The sequence below is a fragment of the Pseudorasbora parva genome, chromosome 16, assembly GCF_024679245.1.
Source record: "Pseudorasbora parva isolate DD20220531a chromosome 16, ASM2467924v1, whole genome shotgun sequence".
Lineage (NCBI taxonomy): Eukaryota > Metazoa > Chordata > Actinopteri > Cypriniformes > Gobionidae > Pseudorasbora > Pseudorasbora parva.
The window spans coordinates 17,570,612-17,591,943 of NC_090187.1; the positions used below are offsets into that span (position 1 = coordinate 17,570,612).

Below are 21,332 nucleotides of genomic sequence, written 5' to 3' on the forward strand. Positions count from 1 at the left end.
CTTCCAGAAAACACCACGGAGGAAGCAACCTTGATCGCTCTCCAGAAGATTTTCTTTTAGATTAATATATAGATAAGTGAGCATGATTTGGATGATAGGCATAAAATATCTACCTTCACAAATTCAGATAAATTCCATTTAATTCCTCATAATTAAATGCCACCATAATCACCCAATCAATGAACATGGTCTGAATGATAGACTGAATAAACATATCTAACTCCTCAAAGTCAGATAATATTTAATTAATTTTAATTCCTCAGAATTAAAATTCAGCCATAATCACAACCAGTCACTACTGTTTTAATATTTATTCATACGGAATCGTCAACTACACGCTTCCTTGGCAAACGTGAGATTCGATCTGATTACAACATATTTAGCTTTCATCCCTTGAGATAAAATTCCACAGGCACAAGGCTGAAATGCACAAAAAGCGCACGCGTCGAGGTATTTCTCAATAAACACAGCCGGCACCTTCAGGAACTGACGGCATGCCTCGCACCAAACAGTATCACGTACACCGATCGCGTGTGTTCAATCTTATTTTATGGCAGACCCGTAATCTACTTGCATGTATATTTCTTTCTATTCTCTTCTTTCAGAAAATAACTGAACTGAATTTTTCAAATTTTCATACTTTTGTATATATTCTTCTTCTTTAATAATTTGTATTTGACATTTCAGAAACTCACCATAAAGAATTGAAAAACCACACCTAATTTAATAGTCACATTGTGTTTTATTCATTGTCTTTGTTGTTGAAAACAATTCCACGCCCTTGATGTTTATGACAATAGTATTGTCTGTATTTTCCAGCTAGGTTTTAATTAAAGGTTGTATTTGCATCATGCTGTGTTTTTAGAGACACATATGACATTGTTACCTCAGATGAATAGAAATGATATTGGGCCTTTGTGTTAGCCTGTTTTTCACGTTTCATCACATCACAGTTCAATGGCACTGACCTGAGACCAACCCCTCTAGGTGCACACAAACATTCTTGCAAACAATAAAAACATCATAACTTGCAAAATAATATAAACATGTTTTATTTGTCAATAGAAATTAGATGTTGTTTTTCCCATCATATGTTGCTTTGTATTTTGTTCAGGCTTAAGCAAGATTATATAACATTTAGGGGCAAAAATGCAGAATAGTAAACCAACACTTGAGAATAAAATAGCAAATATCTCCACAGCTACTGTAAATTTCCCAGGAGAACTAACATAAGCAGGGATAAATGTGATCCATACAGCACAAAATATTAGCATACTGAATGTGATGAATTTGGCTTCATTAAAGTTATCAGGCAGCGTGCGAGCCAGAAAAGCTAGAATGAAGCACATAACAGCCAACAGGCCAATATAACCCAGAACAGCCCAGAAACCTATAGTAGAACCCAGGCTGCACTCGAGAATAATTTTTTCCTTATAATATTTCATATTTTTCTGGGGAAATGGAGGGGACAATGTTAGCCACAGAACACAGATTAGAACCTGTATAAGGGTAAAGGCAAGAACACTGAGTCGCTGTTGAGAAGGCCCAAACCATTTCATGACATTACTTCCTGGAAGTGTAGCCTTGAAGGCCATTAACACCACTATTGTTTTCCCAAGAACACAGGAGATACAGAGGACAAAAGTGATCCCAAATGCAGTGTGACGTAACATACAAGACCACTCAGTGGGCCTACCAATGAAAGTAAGTGAACAGAGGAAACACAGAGTCAATGAGAAGAGCAGCAGGAAGCTCAGCTCTGAGTTGTTGGCTTTTACTATGGGCGTGTCCTTCTTGCTGTAAAACAAGATGGCCACAAGCACAGTTAATCCTACTCCAAACAGTGAGAAAAAGACTAGCATTATACCCATAACTTCTGTGAATGACAGAAACTCTACAGCCTTTAACACACATTTATTTTTCTCAGCATTAGACAAGTATTCCCCTGGACACTGCTTGCAGTTATTTGAATCTGGAAAGGAAGTTATGTTTACTATAGTTAGAGATACACTGAAAGTTATTTTATTTATAAACTCCTTTGATATAAAAGAAAAACACAAAAATAGCAAATAGGCAACTTTACTTGGACCCTTGAGATGGGCTGAAGTTTACCTGTCTCATTGCTTATTTCGCCATCTGCACAGGGAATACAGTCATAACAGCAGACAGGTCTTCCTTTTTGTGCAGCCTTCCTAGTGCCTGGAGGACAGCTCTCACTGCACACAGAGTGTGGCTTCTATATAGAATAATTTGTACAAAGTTATTTATGTTGATTCTGAAGAATGAAGATAAAATAAAAAGTATAGCAATAATAGCAATATATATATATATATATATATATATATATATATATATATATATATATATATATATATATATATATATATTATTTTTATTTTTTTGTACCATCTGCAAATGCGTTTCAAGGTTTATCATCACTTACACAATTTCAAGTCACATTAATTATAATTATTTTATTTATTTTTTTAACACAAATTAGGCATATAGTTTGCTAATGCTAATGGTTTAAATATTAAATATCTAGTACAGTATATTTGATCTACAGTAAATTTAAAGTTCCATTTCTTTTTTATACTTTACTTTTTTGAAGTGATTTCACTTGAGCAATACACTGCTGACTGTCTTCTTTAAAATGAGACCAAACTTATGTCTATATTCCGAAGCATTCTTGAATTGCAAGGTTGGATAGTGAATTTTCATGTACATTTTCAAAAAGGGGATGACAGTTAACAGGTTAAATTAAATATTTTCGTTGTTTCTTTTCCTACAATGTAGATGTAGTGTAGAAAGTAATGTAGATCTTTAAAAAGCGTTGGAGGGTACTATCGTTCCTAATAAAGCTGTCATTTTAATGTCCTCCTTTCTTTATTTTAAACTTTGAACAAAAAAATTCCACTTGCCTTTAGCTGTCCTCCAGCCCAGATTATATTTTCAGTGTTAACCACAAAGCGCTGGTCAGTGGGCAGTGAGGCATCATAGTATCCTACTGGTTTAAACTGAATTGTTCCACCAGATTCCTGTTGCCAGTTCACAACTTCATATTGGGCTACTGTGGCACCAGTGTTGTCAAACCATACATGATCTCCCATCTTTACGGTGAAATTTACCTTTTTCAAAGACTCAACCACCTGGTCAAACACAAATGAGCTTTTATTGAGAAATTCATTGTCACCCTAAAATTATTATTTATTTGATGTCACTGTTTAAGCTATATTCTCTTTTACCTGCTGTGGTTGTATTGTCAGGCTGTTCTCACAACCTTCTGGTCCATTGCACTTCAGTAGACTGTGTAGTGAATTAGCCACAGCATAAATAGCTTTATAAACATTGCTTGAATATCTGTGTTCAGGCACATCTTCATTGTAATTTTTCAGTGCAAGTAGATCCTGATATCTTCTGCATTTTAATTCAATCTGAGAATCATTTCCCTGACTCTCTGAGCATGGGAAAGCTGTGTCCCAGAATGATTTTATAACATAATCTGCAAAACCTTCAATATTGATTTTTCTCACTGCAAACCCCAGTGACCCTTCCAGCACACGGACGGTTTTTGGAGTGATATAATTCTTTGAAGTTATCCACCCCTCCACACCGACCAATTGGAGACCCGTAATGTTCTGAATACTCAACTGATCAACAAGTAAGCCCATCTCAAAAAATGAAACAAATGCAACAATCACTTTTGCAGTGCTCTTTTTAATTGCGTCTACCACTTTTTTTAGTTTCTCTGGCTCTGTTCGATAGAATTTCACAGAGTACTCCACACAGATCCCCTCCTTCTGTGCTGCATTTAGAAATATGGCCATTCCATTGTTTCCATAGTCATTGTCACTGTTCACAGCTCCCACCCAAGACCAGCCAAAGTGCTTGACTATGTATGCTAGGGCTCTGCCTTGGTAGTAATCACTAGCAAAGGTCCTGAAGAATGAGGGGTGATCTTTCCTATCACTAAGACATTCACAGGAGGCTGCATGACTTATCTGAAAGAAAAGAAAGAAAGAAAGAAAGAAAGAAATAAAGAAAGAAAGAAAGAAAGAAAGAAAGAAAGAAAGAAAGAAAGAAAGAAAGAAAGAAAGAAAGAAAGAAAAAAAAGAAAGAAAGAAAGAACATCAAATTAGCATTACTGTGTGATGATCTTGTCAGACTTTTTAATGTCTACTTACCACTGGAATTTTAAAAGGTCCTGTAGTTCTCGAAAGAATCACTGTGGCAGACGACTCTGTTTCTCCAATGATGGCTTGTATAGGAGACCCTTGTCCATTGCATCTTTTCCCTGCTACAAACTCTGGACCATTCATTAGTTCCATTGTTGCACTCATAGAAGACATTCTTGAACTACATGTATCATAAATTGAGTAGCCCATAGAAACATTTGGGAGTAAATTTTCACTTCTATTAATCTCCTCAATGGCAAAGATCATGATTTGAGCCAAACGAAAATCTCTCAGATTCACACTGTGAACAAATTAAACCAGTAAGTATCAACTAAATAAATAAACAGATAAAGAAAGTGGCATAGTAATGGACATGCATGTACACACTATCTAAATGTCACATGGCATAACAAACCTGGTGCATGATAGAAGCTGAGGTTTTTGTGTAAACTCAAATGAAGGTACTGTCTCTATCCTGTGGATTGGAAAAAGTGCCCCAATAGTAACATCTCCAGCCTTAAAAAATAGCGGGTACTTTGGGTCTCCCATCATTAGACAAGGAATGTCGCCTGTCTTTGCATGTAGCAGACTAAAAAGCAAGAGTGTGTAAAGAACGAGAAGCATCACAAAGATTGAGCTTAACTACAGCTGTCAAATGTATTTGACCTGATACAGTATTCATACTTTTATAGACATAATTATTATGGATGAATGATTGTGAACATAACCAATGACCTCATAGGGCGCATGAGACAAATCAATCATGGGTAAAATAAAGTCAAGATCATTTTACAGTCTCTAATTTTCTTACACTGTCAGAATGCAGTAAATTTTAAAACTGGATATTGAATCATTACAGTTTATGCTATGCACTCAGATTACCTGTTTTTAAAAACCTGATTACACACATGGTTGCTTGCTTATTTGGGAAACCATTGACATTAATAAATATTTCAGCTGCTTTAAAGAACTCACAGGAGATTATACATTTACTCTTGTCTGAAGTTCAGTGTCACAATCCTAGTTCCCTATATCAAGGGAACTTCGCAGGGAACTGCGTCGGATTGACTAATTTGGGGATGCTCCCTAAGCATCAGCGCATCTGAAGTGTGAATGAAACAAGTCCAATCCTGATTGGTGTTACGTCATGGCATACCTGGAAGCTATAAAGGGGAGCCCGGCGCATTGTAGCATCAGTTATCGCTCTTCAGCATAGCGCTCTGTGTGAAAAACTGTCTGTCTATTTATTGTTGTTTGTCGCTCATATAAATATATTCAAAAAATAAATATTATGGCAACTGAATTTAAAAGGTGTGTGCACCCGTGTCCCCGCTTCATTTCGAATGGACACACACTCTATGTGTACAGTGCCTGGGCATTCAGCATGCTCAGGCGGCTCTCGAGGGAGCCGCCTGCAGTCATTGTGAGCTGCTGACGCTCAGGGTGTTGCGCTCGCGTTTGGCGGTCTTTGATGAGGCCGGCCAACCACGTGAGCTCCGTGGTTCTGGGCCCGCAGATCATGGGGCTCACAACTGGATTTGTCAGCGGAGATTGAGACTGCCGAGGCACTTTCTCAATCTTCCTCTGACAGTTCAGAGGTTCTCCCGGGTGTGGAAGCTCGCATTGCGGCCGCTTGCCCCGGGGTGGAGAACCCGATGTTGATTCTCTCTGGTTCCGAGGAACCGGATGAGATCAACATCGAGGCGGGTAGAGCAGAATATATGTCGCCACCTCATTCACCCGCCCAAGAGGAGCTTATTGAGGTGCTGACCCACGCTGTGGCCAAATTAAATATCGAGTGGCCACAAGACAGACACAAAATCCAGCCATCAAGTAGGCTGGATGATTGGTTTCTCTCAGTCACCTCGCCGGGGCTTGCCATTTTTTCCGGACCTGCATAATGAGTTGTGCAGGTCCTGGAACAGGCCTTATTCATCACGCATTTCCAATCCCCCCGTGCTAGATTATTCCAATGTTCTGGGGGCGCGTGAGGCCAGCTAGGGGACGATGCCGCTGGTGGAAGATGCTCTCGCAGGGCTATCTCTCACCCGAATCGGCATCGTCCCTTAAAGCCCCGGTACTGCCCACCAAGCCATACAGTATATGGCGGCGAGTCGGGCGCCAAAACCCCTTACCTGTCATATCCCGATCTGGCAAATGGAGCCTTTAGACATGCTCATAGTATAAAGACAGCTGCTCATACGCATACGGTATTCTGAATATAAACATAACCAATATATATTTAGAAAGCCAACACTTGAGAGTTTACAGCTGAATACATAGAATTACTCAGACAGTTATTAATATAGAGATATATAGGCTAAAACATAAAAATATATATATTTTAATATTTTAAATATTGTTCTTCATGTATAAAATATTATGTGAATGTAGTATAAGGACTTATAACTACAACTAAATTGAAGGCACAATTGTGGTCATGCTTTATTTAAAATATGAGGCTGTTATGGCTCAATTGATGCTACAATGTGCTCACTCGACGACCGTTTCACACTTTTGAATGTCTGAGACGAAATCCTCATTATCCTTTTGTTATGAATATTTTGTTTTTTTTAACAGACATTACTCAAATCCATTATAACATGTATGCCTGCCTACATTACCCATCAACAGCACAGTATTTCATTTAGTACTCCACATTAGCTTGTCTTTCTAAAAAATAAAAAATAAACTAAAAGCACATTATGTGAATTATTGTAACATAAATAGACAAAGCTCTGCTCCAACATAACAAATTAGAACATTAAAATTACACCTTCACTCTTTATCTCACTTCAGACCTTGAGTGTTTTTATTAGTTTCCTGTTGCGATTTAATGGACTTTTCATTCAAATGGTGATGGTAAAACATGTTATATTTATCATTTTATATGGAGCGAATCGCTACACCTGTTAGCAGTCATAATGTAAACATCCATTATTGATATAAAATAGCCGAAATCACTTGACAAATCACACAAAAACCTTATTCCATAGTTATCGTGTGTTTATTAGCTTTTTAGTTCACTTGTAGAAATGTAGAATAGACTCGCTCTTCACAGAGCCAGAATAAGGAAATGTCCACACAGGAGAAGCACGTCATGCGAGGGCGGTGTTGAGCAATATCATAAGATTGGCAGATCAGAGGGCAAATGAACGCCTGATGACTGATATATGAAGCATATCATTCACAGGAGATGAAATTAATAGAAATTGTATTCTGTATGACAAAATATTTTGCAAACATGTGATTTCTCCAAATATGAGCACTTTTGAACTAAGAGCTAAACTGAAAGCTGTTTTTTGTGATCTCTGTGAACACAAACAAACCAGTGCAGACAAGAGAGAATTAATTTGCATGTGAAAATCTATTCAAAATATCGTTCATAATGGATCAATATTAAGGCACTCCTGACATAAATTAAGAAATTAATGTCACTACAACCCAGTTTTATCATAAACAGTGTTCAAATATCGAAGCTGGAGTCTTTAATATTTCTGATGATACTGAGTTTGATAAAGTAATAGTGTGTGATGTTTAACGAGCAGTGAATGTTGAACAATAGTATACGATCTATGAAACGCATGGGGTTAAAGAGCTAGACGAGGGTGAGTGTCCCTCTCCGGAGGATATCCTCGAACTTAGAAAGACTGCTGATTTGTCTCTCCGCGTCACCAAGGAGACGGCCCGTGCCATCCGCCGCTCCATGGCCTTAATGGTGACGGTGGAGAGACACCTATGGCTAATTTTATTGGGAATGAAGGAGAAAGATAAAACATTTCTCCTGGGTTCCCCGATATCGCCTTCTGGCCTGTTCGGCGATGCTGTTAATTCGGTCGTCGACAGGTTTCAGGAGTTGAAGAAACAATCAGCGGCAGTTCCTTCCTCGTCGGCCAAAATCTGGAAAGGCTGCCACTAGTGGGCAGCCTCAGCCGTCAACCAGCTCCTTGCACCGTCATGTGCAAAAATAAATCCTAGCCACGGCAGTCTTTCTAAGAGCGGCCCCTCCCGCGCGAGGGCAATCGAGGTTGCCTCTTGCGCGGTGCTCTCGATGGGAAAACGATGTGGTAATCCCACCATCACAGAGGCTTTGTGCCAGATCGTTTTCCCAGGGACAGGTGGTGCTCCAGTCGCCTCAAGAAAGACCTGCGTCTGGGCAGCACGTGTGTCCACATACCGTAAATCATCTTCAGCTCTCTGCCGGGCATCCGCTTCAGGGAGCGAAGAACGAGGCTCAGTTAATACCCGAGACCAGCCTCGAGAGGCTGATTCCCTTAGTAGATTATCTCGGCGCATGGAAATGCCTTCCGAATATATCAACATGGGTCCTGCGTACTGTAGAAATAGGGTACAGACTGCAGTTTGGTCACCCTCCTCCAAAATTCAATGGGCTGACATGGACTGCAGTGGTGCCAGAGCGGGTTCGGTTAATGGAACAAGAAGTAAAATCCTTGCTGACAAAGGGAGCCATAGAATGGATCCCACCGTCAGAGAGGGAGGCTGGGTTCTACAGCCGGTACTTTATAGTTCCAAAAAAGGATGGAGGGCTTCGGCCGATTTTAGATCTGAGGTATCTGAACTGGTCTCTGAGGAGATTCAGGTTCAAAGTGTTAACTATTCCCACCATCGTGAGTCAGATCCAGCCCAAGGACTGGTTCTTCACAATAGATTTAAAAGATGCTTATTTTCATGTCTCCATTCTTCCATGCCACAGGAAGTTTCTGAGGTTCGCGTTCGGGGGCGAAGTGTACCAATTTTGGGTGCTTCCGTTCGGTCTAGCTCTTTCCCCTCGCACATTTCCCAAATGCATGGATGCAGCTCTGGCTCCACTGAGACTTCAGGACATCCGTGTGCTAAATTATATCGACGACTGGCTGATACTGGCGTAGTCGTACGAAATGGCAATTCAACATTGAGATGTAGTTCTGGCACATATTCATTGCTTGGGAATGAGACTCAAATAAAACAAGTTTTCTGGGGATAATATGGGATTCAATTTCGAAACACTGCACACTGATTGAATTTTGAAAACTCGTTCTCTGGAGATAATATGGGATTCAATTTCGATGCGGGCACAACCGTCCCCCGTGCGAGTCAAGACCATTCTGGCGATAGTCTCAGGAATAAGGCTGGGCCACAGCATCACTGTAGAAACCGTTCCAGAAAGTATTGGGGTATCTAGCAGCAGCGTCCAACGTTATTCCGTTCGGTTCGAGATTGCGCCCCCTATGCAAATTGGCGCATCTCATTCTCCGTTGGTCACAAGGAAAATTGTTATCCCTCGGGGCATTGTACATCCCGGGGATACAGAATCAGGGGGCAGAAATACTGTCAAGGCAGGGGCAGGGGCTGAGGCCCGGGAAGTGGCGGCTCCACCCAGAGGTGGTGGAGTCAATATGCAAAATGTTCTCGAGAGACGTCCCACTGTCCACTGTGGATCTCCCTCACGCATGTGGCCAAGGCTGCATCTGTACGCATGTCCACCGATCGCTCTGCTCCCAGGGGTCCTGGAGAGAGTGTGGCAACAAGGAGTCAGTCTTCTTCTAGTGGCTCCTCGTTGGCCGACACAAGTTTGGTTCTCGGATATAATAGCTCTGCTGGTGGGTCCCCCATGGCAAGTCCCTCTGAGGAGGGACCTCCTATCGCAGGCAGGGGGCACAATATTTCACCCCCGCTCCGAAAAATGAAACCTTTGGGTCTGGCCCCTGAGGGGGCCAGGTACCGAGAGGATGGTCTACCAGCAGACGTTAAAGAGACCCTACTCAGTTCCTGGGCTCCGTCTACAAGGAGATTGTACAGCCTCAAGTGGAGTGTTTTTACTACTTGGTGTAGAGAACGTGAGGTTGACCCAGTTAACTGCCCAGTGGCTTTAGTGCTGGAGTTCCGCCAAAAATGTTTCTCTGCAGGGTGTTTTGGGTCACCCAAGAAAGGGTTGCATGCATCAACCCCTACTATTAGTAATTGGATTGTGCAGGTGATAGCCTTGGCATATCAGGTGTGCAAACTGCCTTCAACTATAGTCTTGAGGGCCCATTCCACCAGGGGCATGGCCTCATCGGTGCCCGTTCTCTCCGGAGTTCCTATGCAGGACATCTGCAAAGTGGCCGGTTGGGCTACTCAGTACACTTTTATACGATTTTACAGCTTACACCTCCCTGCGAAATTCCCTCGATATAGGGAACGTCTCGGGTTATGTACATAACCCTTGTTCCCTGAGAGGGAATGAGCACTGTGTCTCGTCGCAACACTGCGTATCGCCTGAGAATGCTTACTTCATCATGATAATTGACGTTACAATGCGCAGGGCTCCCATTTATAGCCTCCGGGTATGCCGTCACATCTACATCATGACGTAACACCAATCAGGATTGGACAAGTTTCATTCATACTTCAGATGCGCTTATGCTTAGGGAGCATCTCCAAATCCGTCGTTCCGATGCAGTGCTCGTTCGCTCTCAGGCAGTGTTCGAACTATACTGTGGGCTTTGGAGGAGCCCACTTTTGGTCTTTGTTTTGGGGGGTGGGGTGGGGGTGGGGGGTTGGCTTGTATATTCCTTCACATACAAATGAGCGTGTCAATATATCGCTTAAGCCATTGCGGAGAGAGACTCTATACTTTCCGGTGAAATCACAAAACAAAATGCACACAAGCGTGTCCCTGCTCTTAATATACAATCATTGAAGAACATCTTTGATTTTAATAAAGGGATAATAACACGAATTGATAGGTGAAAAAGCCACCCATAAATAGTCTATAAACAAAGCATCCGGCTGTCTTTGAGTTCACATGAACAACGGTTACTCGTCAGGCTACAGAAGAATATCCTAATTCCTCCGTTCAGCTAGGCTTAAGACATCGATACATGTACCTATATCAACCTATATCACACATACCTATATCAACTCAGCCACAACACATAATTGGGTATAACATGCCTTATCACAGAATCGACCACAGAGGCTTGAAACAAGAAGTCTTTTTTTGTGTATACTGCATTTCTGAGCATTTACCTCGGATTCATGTCTCTTGGTTTGTTGGTTCCCTTTCGAAAGGGAACTCGAGCTGCGTCAGCTGACGCTACGGGGAACGCCTTCAGCGTGACAGGTGTCTGAAATCGCTATCAAATCACAATCCTACTGACCGTCGGCAGCTGGTGATGGGCTCCCAGATGGATCTGGCTCATCGTCTGGAGAGCACAGTGCTCGCGGACGATCAGCCAGGTCGCGAGGGCAGGCTGACGGAGGAGGAGTCGGATGGAGACTCCTCCTCTTCATCAGCCCGTGCTCTTCCAGTCGATCAGAGGATGGCTGTGGATGAGGAGGAAAATGAGGCTGAGGCCGAATCCTCTCAGCGATCCTGCCCCATGTATGAGGAGCTGCTGGATGTGATGGGGCACGTGATGGGGCACTGGGACTTCTGCTGCCGTGGCAGAGAGCCAGGGGAGAGGCCACCCGCCCTGACAGATTGGGTGATCGGTTTCTCCCCGACCATAGCCGCCCAGCTCCCGGGAGCCTTCCATTCCTCCCCGACCTTCACGAGCAGGTCGTGGGGGCATGGAAGAAACCCTACTCGGAGCAAATCCATCGACATCAGCGTTTTAATTTCCATTGAAGAGACGTTCGCGAATTAGCTCGCGTCTGGGCGGCCATCGACACTAAGAGCTCCGGCCCTGCCATCAAAACCCTTGAAGACGACTTCACGTCTTAATGGCAGGGCATACACGTCGGCGGGTCAGGCGGCGGCTGACTTGCACACTATGTCAGTGTTGCAGGCTTATCAAGCTGACCTGCTGAGTGACCTCGATCAGGGGGAGGGTCTACCCCCTGATGCGAGGGCCGAGTTGCGCCGCACCACGGATCTCTCTCTCCGGGCGGCCAAACAGACAGCAGTCGCCATCGGACGGTCGATGGCGGCTATGGTCGCCACGGAGAGGCATCTGTGGCTGAACCTGGCGGACATCGGGGTGAAAGAAAAGGCCTTTCTCCTCGTTGCCCCGGTCTCGCACCTTTTAGGGCTCGGTTTGAGCTGTACTTCGCAACCATCGGAGAGCATAAGTTGGTAGGATGCTCCCCTGGAGCCAAAATACTGTCACGGCTGACGCCCTTGTGTGGACGGCAGACTGCTGGACGACCAGACGGCCGCCCTGGAGGCAGGTGGCGTAAGTTGTACTCCTCTCGCTTTAGAGGGTCCAAGGCGTTTTATGCTGAGTGCACTGCTGTGGGCATTGTGTTTAGGTCCACGCTGGTAGGCGCTGCCTGGGAGACTGCGCCGTCACAGAAGGCCTCTACGGGCCGCTGGCCCTTTGGGGTTTCCTGGCCCTTTGGGGTTTTCCGGTGGGATTTGCCATCGGATAAGCACCGTCTGTCACCAATCTAATAGGGAACTGCCATTCGGCAATAGGCCTCTCCAGGCCACCCTAGAAGACCGGACTATACGTAGGCATCAAACAGGCCTCCCTGGAGGCGAGCCCCGGGAACACAGCAACCTCCGACAGTTTGCACATTGGCTGACAGGTAGCAGGCCTCTCCAGGCCGCCTGAGGGTGAGCCTCCCAGCCGGGATGCTCGGTAGGCCAGTGTATTATGCTGTCAGGCCTTTCTGGGTCTCTTTGGGAAGGGATCCCCGGACCAGGACTCGGTGACAAGCTAGCCATGAGCATGGGTGGCTTCTGGTGTTATGGCCTCATGGGCCCCCTGAGGAACCAGTAAAGCCACCTTCCTGCGGCTTTTAACAGCTAGCACCAACGGTGCCAGGTAGAGGCGCCTCTTGGCCTCCCTGGGGGGGAAACGGTTCCCTTGAGCGGGAACGCATAACTGGCTTTGTGCTGACAGCTAGCGGTTTCCCGCCGGTGGGTCCCGGCCTTGGCCGGTATAACTCAAGGGCGGGCTCATGCCCTAGCACGACGAGACTCCTTCAGGACAGGGACTGGCTAGCCTACAGCATGGTTTACCTACCAGGCTGGCTTAAGAGCTCCCCTCATTGAGGGTCATCTGCGAGCTTACGGCCGCTTGAGTCTGATCAGACGGGCAGGCCCCCCTCGGGGCCTCCCGGTTAGATCAGTCCATAGGCCTTTTTCGGCCTCCTGAGCACCCCTGTAATAAATGTGTTCAGTAGATCCTAGGATTGAGCAGAAGAGACTCCCCTCGCTGGCAAGGGTAAGAAGCACTAAGCTGAGTACTGCTCTCCAGGATTCCCGTCTCCGAGTTCTGGTCTGAGGAGGACATTGCCAGTTTGCAGTCCCTCAGTCTGGATGCTCATGAGTAAGAGCGATGTCCGGAGGCTCTGTTTTACAGACAGGGTTGGCCAAGCTGGGGTGTCCCACAGAAGTGATGCCAGGTGAGGCCTCCCTGGTGGCGTTCGGTGAAGGCTTTCCCAAATAAGTGACGGGCTGGGGTGCCCTCGGGTCCCCTAGCCACATTCCCTTAAGGGACTCCTTCCGTCGAAGTAGTAGGTCCCAGGCCTTCGAGCAAGCCGAGGGTAGGAAACCTTAGATAAAACTTAATAAGGTTCTCTCTTAGGCATATAGCTTGGGCTATGACCGTAGGGAATGATGTCACTGGCAGCCTGTGTGGCTAGAGGGGGAGTGGTTCAGACTTTCTTCGAACTCTCGTCCAGGCAGTTCTCACTGCCAGTAAGGGGCGTGCACTCCCCTCAGCATGGCGGTGTGGGTATATCGTTCCCCGTAGCGTCAGCTGACGCAGCTCGAGTTCCCTTTCGAAAGGGAACGTCACCGGTTACGTATGTAACCTTAGTTCCCTGAGAACAGGGAACGAGACGCTGCGTCCGATGGCCGTGCTTCAAGGTGTGCCTGCCCACAGTCCCTTCAGACGAAGCGGATAGCGTCATGTTGGCACGGTGCCCTTTTATACTTCCTGGTCGCACGGTGATGACATCACCAGCTGCAGACGGTCAGTAGGATTGTGATTTGAGAGCGATTTCAGACACCTGTCACGCTGAAGGCGTTCCCCGTAGCGTCAGCTGACGCAGTGTCTCGTTCCCTGTTCTCAGGGAACTAAGGTTACATACTTAACCGGGGACGATTTCTTGCCTGTTTCCCGGATTACCCATTTGCCTGTCTCTCCTGTCTTGTTTGCCTTTTTGGACTGTTTGCTTGTGTATGACCTTTTACCTGCTTTTGACTATGATTGTGGATTACCCTCTTAATTAATTCTCCATTTAGATCTCCTAACTTTGTCTCAGAGTGGTTATTTACAATTAGAGACTTTTTTTCTCTTGTGAAGTTGTTGTTTGTTATCTTTAGCAAGTTACTGTGATTCCCCCCTCCCTTCTACTTTAACTCTCATTGCTAGTTTAGCATAATACACACTTGAAATTTGGTGTCACACTTTGAATGTTATTTATATTAATAAAAATGGTTTCTGATTAACTGTAAATATTTGTCAAAAGTAAATTATTGAATAAATTTTTGTTGTTGAGTGTTTTATTTACCATGGAGTTAATAAGACTCTTAAATAATGCTCAAAGTTGCATGTGGGCCACATAAGGGCCATTAGATTTTAACAAAACTCAGCCATACTAAATATCCATATAAGGCCCACATTAGGGTCACATACAATTGTATTGTTTGGCTCACGGTTGGTGGAGTTATGGCACTGCTTTGGCTGAGCTGTGGTAAAGAAGAAGTGGGCCAGATTTGGGCCGGCAAACACAATCTAATCTGGGCCACATCTAAGCTGTTTATCTGGGCCAGATCTGGGCCAAAGGAAATTTGCTGACTGGGATATTATACCAATGGAAAGCAGAGAGTATCTTCTTTATGGTGCAGTTTACAGCATACAGATTGGATTAGCGGTTTAAAAGTTATTAAACATTTTAGAACGATAGTTATTTTTAGTCAATGCTGCATATTTTGATGACGCATCGATGCTGACTACGGAGCCCCTGAATAATCAAATATATATAACATTAATCGCGATTGATTATTCAGGGGCTCCGTAGTCAGCATTGATGCATCATCAAAATATGCAGCATTGACTAAAAATAACTATCGTTCTAAAATGTTGCGGTTTAAAAAGTTATTAAACATTTTAGAACGCTAGTTATTTTTTAGCTGCGGGCGGCTGTCTTGGTCTTTAAGGGTTAACATGAGTCTGACTGGAATCTCAATATTAGGAGAGAGAGAATGGGAACTCACCGCAGTGACACTTCGTCTTGTGGGTCGAGTCAGACACAATGCTCTCATATGGCCGGGTTGACCACAATAAAGACAAAGGTGTTGCAGAATGCTTCTGTCCCTCTCCTCCGAGGACAGGGGAGTGGAGCCGATTTGCATTGCGCTGTGAGCGAATTAAGTTGTCGACACGGATAGCCAGATCAATGAAGTCATTCAAAGTTCTCCCCTCGTTGCGACAAGCCAACTCAGACTGAAGATCCAGATTTAGGCCCTTGCGGCAGTTTTAGTGTATCATCAACCTAGGTTGTTTGAACAGCTAGTGTGTGAAATGTGAGGGCGTATTCTGCTGCAGTTTGTCTTCCTTGGCGAAGTGCCAGCAGTAATTCACCTGCCTCCTTACCTCCCTTGGCGTGTTCGAAAATCTCACAGAATTTCTTTAAGAATTCATCTAATGAGGTAAATGTTGGTTGACCGTTAATCCACACGGTAGTAGCCCGTTCTATGGACTGCATTTATATAGCGCTTTTATCCAAAGCGCTTTACATTTTTGCCTCACATTCACCCATTCATACACCGACGGCGATGTCAGCCATGTAAGGCGCCATCCAGCTCATCGGAAGCAGCTGGGGTTAGGTGTCTTGCTCATGGACACTTCGACACTTGGTCAGGTGGAACCGGGGATTGAACCACCAACCTTCTGGTTTGTAGACAACCTACATGAACCACTGAGCCACTGCCGCCCCAGTGGCTAGTGCTTTACCAGTTAGCAAAGAACAAAAAAAGGCGTTGCGACTCACATCGTTGGGGTATAGAGTGGGCTGTTGTGACATAAACAGTGTGCATTGTAGCAGAAACCCCTTGCATCTTGCTGGTGAGCCGTCGTATTTTTCAGGGAAGGCGAGGAGTGGGTTCGTAGTGGTGGAAAATGGCGATGCTGCTGGTGTAGGCGGTCTGGGTAATGGTGGATCTACATCAGCGTTGGGGAGTTGCATGCTTTGTAGCGTCTTCACTAATTCCTCGGTTACGGCGGTGAGACGGGTAAGTTGTTGTTGGTGGATGGTTAGTACAGAAACTTCTGTTGACAGACGATAGATAGCCGCTGGATCCTGGTCTGGCGAAGTCTTCTGTAACGGGGCAGCAGACTTGGTCGAATCCATTTGCAGCTTTATTATAAACAAACGTAGTCGTACAGGCAGGGGTCAACAACAGCAACAGTTGTATTCAAGGCAAAGAAGAGTCGTAAACGAGAGCAGGCAAAGGGTCAGGGCAGGCAGCAGATGAGACAGAGTAATTCAGGAACAAGCAGGTAGGTCACAGGGCAGGGAGCAAGACAAACTCGAGGGTACAAAACAGTCCAAGGTCAAACACAGGAATACCGTTTACAGATGAAGCGCTCAGAAATGTCAGCCGTGGCAAAACAAGACTTCGCAATGAGTGTGTGCGAGAGTGAAGCTTAAATATTTTGGGTGATAAGAGGCAGGTGTGAGTGTAATCAGTCCAGGTACGGGTTATGGGAAATTTAGTGGAGGAGAGGCTAATACTCGGGTGAAGGAGCCCTCTGGTGGCGATCGGAGGGAGGCACAGAGGCCAAGTTTGTGACAATGGCACTATATGCAGTGCAGCATCTGTTGTACCATATTTCATCTGAAGATCAAATGGTTTGAAATAACACAGCTCATTAACATTCACTACCTCAAAACCTCTGTCTGGATGCAGTCTGACTGTACATGCATAGTAATGGTCATCAAAACATACAGTTTCCATCATTGTACCACACAACAGCACATTTTCATCTTTCACAGCAAAAGTCTTGATCTTACAAAAATACTGGCATCTCACATGCTACATCTGTACAGATAATAAAGTCAGGGCGATACTCTGTGCTGCACACGCCTGTGCACGGTGGCTCTGGATGTTTCTACTCCAATCAATCAATCAATCAACTTTATTTATATAGCGCTTTTACAATCACGATTGTGTCAAAGCAGCTTCACAGTGTCAAACAGGGTAATATTGCGACAAAATTAGATTTGGCTGTACAGCCGTACTGGAGAAAACAGTGATGTTATCAGCTTAGTTTAATTTATCATATAGCAACAATGTTGGCAGATCAGTATTATAGTTTATAGAATTAAATAAGACCTAATTCATATATTTTATTTGTATAATAAGTTGAATAACTTTAATCATATTTTTAGTGTCCCCCAACTGAGCAAGCCAAGCCAAAGGCGACAGTGGCAAGGAACCAAAACTCCATCGGGGCATGATGGAGAAAAATAAACCTTGGGAGAAACCAGACTCAGTCGGGGTGCCAGTTCTCCTCTGGCCTATTAACACACCGTGTAAGATTATTATTCTGGCAACCTTACAGGTCGGAAATCATATTAGATCGGATTATTCAAAATTTTCAGGGTATCACGGAAGAGACAGATTTATTTAGGATGGGGCGTCAATTACACAAGAGTATGAATACATGAAAGATCGGAATTATTGCGCCGAAGACGGGTTTTGAGCATGTCGTGCCAGTGAGGCAAATTCGGAGGAGACACCATTTGACACGGCTCAGCAGACACTCCAGGATGCGTTGGTCATGTCCAGGCAGGTCCACCATCCGATCCGGACAGGGCCCAGATCCGGGATAAACCTCGGGATAAACAGAGAGACTAACATTAGCGTAGATGTCACTCTTTTTATGATGTAACGAGTACATCAGGTGTTATGGGAAGTGTTCCCGGTTCCGGCTGACCTAGTTAATGCAGCCTAACAATCAGTCAATTGAATTGAATAATGAAAGTTAAAAATGTTCTATGTGGAGACTTCCGGTTGACGGCTGATCAGTATGGCGGATTAGTCTTTGAGCTCCTCAAAGTTGGGTTGTACTTTCCCCTGAAATTCAAAGTAATTGCTTTTGAAATAGACAAATTTTGTCTGAAAATATGCCAGGGGGAGGCAAGAGAGGGCCTAGGAAAATGCAAGGAGATAAAGAACAGCTAAATTTTGAACAAGACGAAACACATGTGAACGCCGAAATAGAAGATGACGACGGCGAGGCATCAACGCAGACCCTACACGAAACAATGCTAAGTATTAGCAAACAGATAAGTGGCCTACGGACTGAGCTGAAATCGGATCTTGATGCATTCAAAGCAGACATAAAACAAGAGATGAATACTCTTAAACATGACATCAATCATCAACTAACAGTGACAAAGCTAGCGGTGCAGGAACAGAGTGAAAAACTCGAAGAAGCTCAGAATCGCATAGGAGGAATTGAGACTTGGTCAACGGCAGCTAACGACGCGGTCAAACAATTACTTAAGGAGCAAAAGAAGATGCTGGACAAGATTAACGACCTGGAATCAAGGGGGAGAAGGAATAATTTGAGAATTTATGGGGTCCGCGAAGGAGAAGAGGGCAGTTCCACAATGACCTTCGTTGAAAACCTACTTCGAAGTGAAAAGTTGATCAGCGAGGGTACTGACCCGCAAATACAACGAGCTCATCGCTCCCTTGGCCCCAACCCTCCCGCGGATGCTCCCCCGCGATCCATCATCGTGAACTTTCTTGAATTTAAGATCAAGGAGACCGTACTAAAAAACGCGTGGCAGAAAAAGATACTCATACGAGATAAGCCCGTAACGTTTGACCATGACTATACCACGGCAGTGGTGCAACAGCGCCGAGCTTATAAACATATTAAGAGCGCGCTGAAGGCTAAAGGCATCCGATTTCAATCACCTTTCACCAACCTTCGAATCCATTGGGACACGGGCCCACGGTTGTACCACACCCCGGCGGAGGCTTTACGTGAGATGAGAAATCAGGGAATCGAGGTGGAAGAACCCAAGGATCGCGGAGGTCTCGATTCGGCTGTCCTGCTGGATCAGCTGGAGAGCGCATCACCATGGCAACCCGCCCCTCGCCACAGAGACAAGGGAGTTATCAAACGCGTACGCGATCGACTACAGGAGTTTCAACGTTCCCCGCACTAGCTAAATGTCGGCATGTCCTACAGGTGCTTCTCGCTTGTTTATTTTGGGACCATTAACCCACACATAAAACACGTGCTGATTAAATCTACGGTTGTAGTCTACGAAGTTGATGCTACTTTAGGCGTTAGGAATATATTTACCCTACTTTGAGGATGACAAACCTGACCTGGAATGAGTGAAACTCATTTTGCGTTATCACTAGTTCTGGGAGGGGGCCCTCGCTTCGTGCGAGGCTTTTCCCCCTCACTTAACCTGATAACCGTCACGAGGACGAGGACGCACTGAAGGTCTCTTTGTTTAAATTAGCTGAAAATTACTATCAGATGTAAGTAATTACCTTGACAAACTATACATCATTAAAAAGATCTAAGACTAAAGTTTAATTTTTTTACCTCTGTTTTATTCTCAAAGTCTTATAGTGACCGTAATGTGTTAATATGTTCCAGGAGTTATGAATATGATCTTGGGCGTCGCTACCTTTTGATTGTAATATGCGCGTCATTTGCTCCCATTCATAAAAAAATCCTCCTTGGTCGTCATGAAGACACTCGACAAAACAACTTCCCTCAGGGCTTTTACTTCAAAAGTGTGCAGATGTGGAGAAATATTGATAGATTCTCACACGTTTGAGTCAAATTTCTATACAGAGAAGTATTATTTATTCAATCTTTATCCAAAATCCGCGGATGTGTGATTATGAGAGCAGTAGGCTGTGATATGCTGTGTTTTCAATTCATTCTGGCAGCCGGAGGGCGCTGGAAAGCTGTACTACTGAAAATTCACCCCATGGGGAACACATGAAGAACAGACACACCATGTGACATTCAGGAAGTATCTGACATATGGACATATCCACACAGCTCCCTGGGATCGTCAGATCGCTATTTTATGCAGATAAACACGTTTTAAGACAATAAACACACAATCGCGGCAATATATGGTTGGTCTGTGTTCTTTATGCCATGTTGGGTGGTTTCATAATAGATGATATTTATAATGCAATGCTATTCCACATAGCTTTTAGCATTGTATATTTTCTGTCAGATTTTTTGACCCGAAGCTATATGAGATCACATATTGTTATATAAAACACTCGACTTATAAATTATAAAGTGATATGAAGCAAGTTTTGAATAAAACATGATTTTAATCGTATAAATTGTTGTTTTGCTGGTGTGCTAAGCTAACATGCTAGCGTGCCCTAGAGATGCACCTGCCACTGAGTAAATACTTTATTTTTATGAACATTTTCTAAATGTAAAACTACTGAAATGCTTATTTGGACGAAATGCATTCAATAGAGCCTCAGTGAGGGTAAAGTGAGAGGTTTGATTTAGAAATGAGGTTTGAATAGAACAGTTTGAATAGAGAATCGTTAGTAATTATAATGCAGACAAAAGAATAATAATTGGAGCCATAACCAGTCCGCAGAAGTGTGAATGCCGGGGAGACAAACTGAATGGGGCAGTTTGCACCTCTAAACAATAGAGGCAATACAGCGACTGAAAGCTGAGAAGATGTGGCAATAAACATCAGTTGATATTTCAGCGATATCTCAAAATAAAATCACATGAAACGATCTTGTAAAACGTTTAATAAAATGCAGAGTTTTAGACTGATCATCTTCAGATCTGAAATATAACATGGTCAGACTTGTGGCTTTAGCTGTAGTGCATTTCTAGATTTCTCCAAGGCCCACTTCAATTTTATTTTCATAAAGATATATCATACAAATAAATTTCTAATAACTTTACAAAACTTTGAAGCTTATTATAGCTTTTTTTTATTATAAAAAATATTATCATTTTGACTTTACAGTAAACTGCCAGGTGTCTGCTTTCAAATGAGACCATAATTATGCTTTTAGTGCAAAGGATTCACAAACTGTATTTGTTTTAGTCTGAGTATACATTTCTTAGGATTTTTTCAAAATTTAGAAATCAGCTTAACAGGTTAATGTTGGGATTACAACCCAGAGTGTACTTTTAGTACCTCATTTTGGAAGTCATTGTGTTCATTCTAAATATACTT

At 43.8% G+C, this 21,332-nt stretch overlaps 1 protein-coding gene across 1 annotated transcript; it reads right to left on the reverse strand.

Moving 5' to 3' along the window:
• Positions 1-1,058: 1,058 nt before the first annotated feature.
• LOC137043215 (extracellular calcium-sensing receptor-like) lies at positions 1,059-4,896 on the reverse strand. The gene is made up of 6 exons (XM_067419403.1): positions 4,591-4,896; positions 4,185-4,476; positions 3,246-4,001; positions 2,922-3,149; positions 2,113-2,236; positions 1,059-1,972 (listed from the first exon to the last, which is right to left on the reverse strand). The coding sequence occupies exons 1-6, from the start codon at positions 4,797-4,799 to the stop codon at positions 1,059-1,061; spliced, it is 2,523 nt and encodes an 840-aa protein (XP_067275504.1). The 5' UTR covers positions 4,800-4,896.
• Positions 4,897-21,332: the final 16,436 nt, after the last annotated feature.

Coding starts and splice junctions, on each gene's coding strand:
- LOC137043215 (XM_067419403.1), bottom strand. CDS start 4,799: ATGCTTCTCGTTCTTTACACACTCTTGCTTTTTAGTCTGCTACATGCA. Junction 4,477..4,590: donor CAGCTTCTATCATGCACCAG/GTTTGTTATGCC, acceptor ATTTGTTCACAG/TGTGAATCTGAGAGATTTTC. Junction 3,150..3,245: donor TGACAATACAACCACAGCAG/GTAAAAGAGAAT, acceptor GTGTTTGACCAG/GTGGTTGAGTCTTTGAAAAA.